Source organism: Eurytemora carolleeae, unplaced genomic scaffold (assembly GCF_000591075.1).
Source record: "Eurytemora carolleeae unplaced genomic scaffold, Eaff_2.0 scaffold315, whole genome shotgun sequence".
In the NCBI taxonomy this organism is placed as follows: Eukaryota; Metazoa; Arthropoda; class Copepoda; order Calanoida; family Temoridae; genus Eurytemora; species Eurytemora carolleeae.
The window spans coordinates 379,067-384,220 of NW_019396843.1; the positions used below are offsets into that span (position 1 = coordinate 379,067).

The following is a 5,154-nucleotide window of genomic DNA, read 5'->3' on the forward strand; positions in this document are numbered from 1 at the left end:
GGGATTAATGGTATCCCATTCTAAAGTTCCCAGCTCAGATTTGATTATTTTGGCAAAGAAGACGAGATTCAAACTTCAATTTACGCGAACAATAACAGAAGCTACAATAAGGATTTGAAAATTATATTTTAAAAAAAGTCAAACATTTTTTTGATAGATTCTCACCTTTCTCTAACTTTGAAATTTATTGATTCCAACATTGACACACCTTGAATCATTTATGGCCCTAAAATCTAAAAATATACCATGAGAAGTGGGATTTCCAATTTTACAACGGGTTATAAAACTAATGTTTTCACTGCAATATGGTTAGTTCTATTCTGCCACTTATCTGTTCTGTACCATTCTACAATCCCCAGGTGAGTCGTCTTTCTAGATTTAATTAGCTGCTCAAAAAGGCTAGGAAGCCAACAACAACAACAAACTTTTTCATACAGTGAAACCCTTAATAACGAATACATCGAAAGAATTCATCAGATGTCGTATTCTTCACTTTCAGATAATGGAATGTTGCAGATATTTAGTTTTTTAATTAATGATTATATGGAGCTCTTTAAAACTGTTCCCGCATATTCATGTCTATTTTTTTATTTTTGCAAATACTAAAATTTACGTAATATAGTATAAAACTCATTGAAAAATTGTCAAGACGACATTTTAGAAATTCTTCCGATGTATTTGTTATTAAGGGTTTCACTGTATCTAATCTAAGTTTTTTTCAGTATAAAAATATGCTAAATAAATTGTTTTAGATGGCTTAGTATTTGAATTATTGGACAATATATGAATTAAATATGACTCAAAATATTGTATTCAAACTCCGATCCTTTTTGGGAAACCCTGTAGGATTATAGCATACTTATTTTAGCTTTAACAGGAATTATTTACAGCTTTAAAAGGATTGTCATTGAGTAGGCAATTCTAGGCATTTTTTAGTTCAGACATTTTATAAGACAATCACAATTAAAGTTTATAAGAGTTTTAATAAGGCAAAAACTTTTTTTTGAAAAATGACCATACCTAATTTCATCCATATTTGGTCAGAGATCTCTAATCCCGTGTAATTTTTAAAAATCCAGTTAAATCACTGAGTTACAGGGTAATCCAAAAAGAATAGGAATAAAAGGACGACCGCAAATCACACATTTCGCTTTTTTCAGCCGCTTACTTGCGTTGTAATTGTAAATAATTTACCTTTAAAGATTACTAGACAATTAGACGCAAGGTTTTTTAGTCTTTTAGGCGGTTACAGTCGGGTATTTTTGATTAAATCATGGAGAAAAGTTTAAAATGTCATCATTTAATTTCTATCCCTTTTTGGGTAGCCCTGTAGGTTGAAAACCGTTTGTTCTAAGTGGTTTTTGGACCCTTTTTCTTGAAAAATATCACAGATTTAAATTAGTCATTAAAACCTGAAGAAATGAGATACGGTTGTCGCCGAATGAAATTGTGACATTATTTTACATTGTGATCCTACCTATATATATATATCATCAGATTGGAGTGGGTACAGATCTCCCAAAAACAAAACGCCCCATGTTACAAAACTCCCAATGCAACAAAAGACCGAAAATAAAAAAGCCCAAGGACCGAAAAACGATAAAAATCCTAAAAAAGTCGAATTAAACAAATTTCTAAAAAATTTGGGACTTAAAAGGTGTGTGTGAACTATTTCAAGGTTTGGCTGTTTTAAGACAGTTTCATTGTTATGATATTTTTCTTAAAAGTTTCCTATGCCAACAGTCATTTCTCCAGTGAAGCACGCTGCAGACAAGAAAAAATATTTTTAGAACTCTTAGATGTAACTTGAACACTGAAGGCGCTATAACGACGCCAAGTATTCTCTTTGAAATAAAAGTTTAAATGAAATGTATTTGAACTTCAAGCCGCAGCGCTCGGCCCCCTAGCCTGTCATAGCCGCAGCGCTCGGCCCCTTAGCCTGTCATAGCCGCAGCGCTCGGCCCTCTACCCTGTCATAGACGTAGAGCTCGGCCCTCTAATCTGTCATAGCCGCAGCGCTCGGCCTCCTAGCCTGTCATAGCCGCAGCGCTCGGCCCTCTACCCTGTCATAGACGTAGAGCTCGGCCCTCTAATCTGTCATAGCCGCAGCGCTCGGCCTCCTAGTCTGTTCTAGCCGCAGAGATCGGCGCTCTAGCCTGTCATAGCCGCAGCGCTTGGTCCGAAACTGTTTTAACTAACCCTAACCCTGAAATAATTCACACATTTCACAATTTTCTGGTTATTGTTCAACTGAACTAAAAATAGTTAAGCATGTTAAAAATAAAAATTAAAAGTCGCAATACATTATATTGATAAAATCACCTACTAAGCAGTAGATCAATAGATAAAGCGAGCTGTCCTGTCATGCTTCTGCGAGACTCCAGAAAACTGATCTTTTAAGGAATTTCAACAGAAAAGTTGCAAATTTTCTTGAAAAAAAAATCGAACATTACTGTATTTTTTCACATAAATGGGGGCGTTTTGTACTCAATCAATCAAATTATTAAATTGCTAAGCTCCAAGAAAGAATTACATTACATTTATAAACAGTATAAATGTACATTTTACATTCATGGTGATAAAGACATAGATAATTCAACATGTAGTTTATTTAAAGATTATTAGATAGATAAATAGATAAAGTTTATTGCTAAAATACATGTATCTGTGTACAGAACGAGTTTACAATTACAAATTGATGATTATATTAACAGTACAAGTAGAAAGCAATTAGGTGGAAAATGGCTCTTGGCTGTTTTGATTATTTTTTCCACCTAACTTCAATAATGATAACAAAATATTTCAATTAAATAGAGTTGAGGATAACTATTAGAGATCAGGGTGCGATTTTATCCTATGCAAAATAGTTTATTCATTTATTAGAATAACTTTTAAAATAATTTTCTGACATGTACACAACAAATATCAAAGCATATTAAAACATATTTAATTTACATGAATAACAATTCGGGTTATAACACATTGTATAATGTAATTTTCAAGAAGAGAGTTTAGTAGTCTATTTTTAAATATAATTAGAGAGTTGCTTCTTTTTAAGTCAAGAGGCAGGTTAATCCATATCTTAAGAAGAGAGCTTTATGGTAAATACTGTAATGAGCTCATATTGAGAATGTCAGGTTGATAGTTAAGTTTATGTTTTCTTTTATTATGCATCATTCGGATGAACACTGTTTATATCATAATTTTTTTTTCATTTTGGCTTTTTTTTAAGTTTATGGATGATTGTTTTATTAAATTCACTTTTAAAAATAAATACTTGATGGAATTGTCAATATAAAGGGAATACATACCTTGCTTATTGAAATCTGTAGGTATCACACTGCGGGGACACTGATGTTAGGAGGGTATTATTGGTTTTGTATTTCTGGTTATAACATTACTATTTCTAGATGCCCTACAGTGAAGTGCAAAATCCGCACAGAATGAAGGCTTTACTTATCCTGAGCCTTCTTATGTACTGTGAAGCTAAACCCCAAAAGGCCCCATCAGACTCTAACAACAACAACAAGGACCTATCAGGATCCTGCTCTGCTGCTAGGGACCTAGGAGTCAACCTGGAAATCTTCCCTAAACATGTGGCACACAACCTGCACTCTATCACCCTGCAGGACATTCAGTTCTTCTTTGAACCTAACTTTCCCGAGGACAATGACATTCCTACTGTGAACCAAAACCTGACCTCGGACCAGGAGATTTTGTGGCAGGCGCCTTCCAGATCATCTGTGTACAAGTTCCCATCCGGCGCTGCCTTTGATTTCATTCTCATGAACAGCGACAATGTTGACTCTTTGATGGAGAAAAGTACCTCCAGCTTGGAGAAGATGTCCCATGCTATACACATGCAAGAAATGTGGTACAAGGTCTCTCTACGGTACAAGAAGCTTGAGAACACCGAGATCGATCTAGACCAGGTGTGTCCCTGTCTTGTGGATGAAAAATCAAATGAAATAATCAACAGACTTCAAGATATTGCAATTGACTTGAGGAAGGACAAAGATGTCATTATGTTTGAGTTTCCGGACAAAGAAGTCCATGACTACTCTGGAGAAACTGAGAATCAAGAACAAAGAACTGGAAAAGCAATGGCTCCGCACAGCAGAGGCTACCAAAGAACTGGGAAAGCAATGGCTCCGCACAGCAGAGGCTACCAAAGAACTGGGAAAGCAATGGCTCCGCACAGCAGAGGCTACCAAAGAACTGGAAAAGCAATGGCTCCACACAGCAGAGGCTACGACGGCTACTTAAAAAGAAAAAGAAGGTCAATCATAGATACTCCCAGCTCCCCTCAGAAGCATGCACAAGATGGGAAAGCTCTCGTAGATGATGATCTGATTCCAAGTCCTGAACTTACTGATTCTAAAAGCTGGGAGTTCTGGAAGAAGAATGTTGATGCTCCAATGAACGATGAGGAAATGGAGTACAGTGCAGCTCTGTACTTTAAATGCAAAATGCATCAGTATCAGTAGCAAGCAACATATTTTTATCGCAGAACATTATATATCTATGTAGAACTGAGAATAATGATGCCAGTACGAAAGTAGTCCTATACATAAATAAATAATGTTAAACAAATGCTCTTTGTAAAAACTGTAAAAACCAGGTGAGGGGGATTCAGCAAGTTTTTACAAATAATATAAGTGTTCACAATCACATGTCATAAATACTTTATTTAAACATAATTTATAGACAAAGAAAGACAAAAACTTTTAAGACAAAAATGTCAATGTCTAATTGTTTCTTTTTTCTTTCTGGCAATCTTTGCAGATAATTAAGGCTAAAAATGTCATCTTTTTTATAACTCATTATGGCAACGTCTATAGAAACTTCCTTTGTAATGGGCCTAAACACTAAAATTTTTCATACATACAGAGCGTCCCATATCATATTAGATTATCTCCAATCTTTAACACCAAAATAAACCCTTAATACTCGAAAAACTTATACTTTTCCGCAAGAAAATGCTTATATAAGCCTTATGTTATTTTTCAAAACGATTCATTCTAATGAAATTTTCTAATTAGTCCCGAAAATCGTAATTTAGACCCGTTCTCGGTCTAATATGATGCGGGACACCCTGTACAAGAATATGTGTATATTGTACTTCAGACTTGTGCTCTTGATCTATTTAGCTGA

The 5,154-nt window shown here is 34.9% G+C and overlaps 1 protein-coding gene across 1 annotated transcript; it reads left to right on the forward strand.

Annotated features, from left to right (window-relative positions):
* Positions 1-270: 270 nt before the first annotated feature.
* On the forward strand, positions 271-4,594 carry LOC111709312 (uncharacterized). The gene is made up of 2 exons (XM_023482947.1): positions 271-359; positions 3,411-4,594. Exons 1-2 carry the CDS (start codon positions 306-308, stop codon positions 4,485-4,487), a joined length of 1,131 nt encoding a protein of 376 aa, XP_023338715.1. The 5' UTR covers positions 271-305; the 3' UTR covers positions 4,488-4,594.
* Positions 4,595-5,154: the final 560 nt, after the last annotated feature.

Bases quoted from the DNA above. Each gene is read 5' to 3' on its own strand.
- LOC111709312 (XM_023482947.1), top strand. From the start codon at position 306: ATGGTTAGTTCTATTCTGCCACTTATCTGTTCTGTACCATTCTACAAT. The intron at 360-3,410 runs GTGAGTCGTCTT...TACTATTTCTAG, and splicing joins TACCATTCTACAATCCCCAG to ATGCCCTACAGTGAAGTGCA.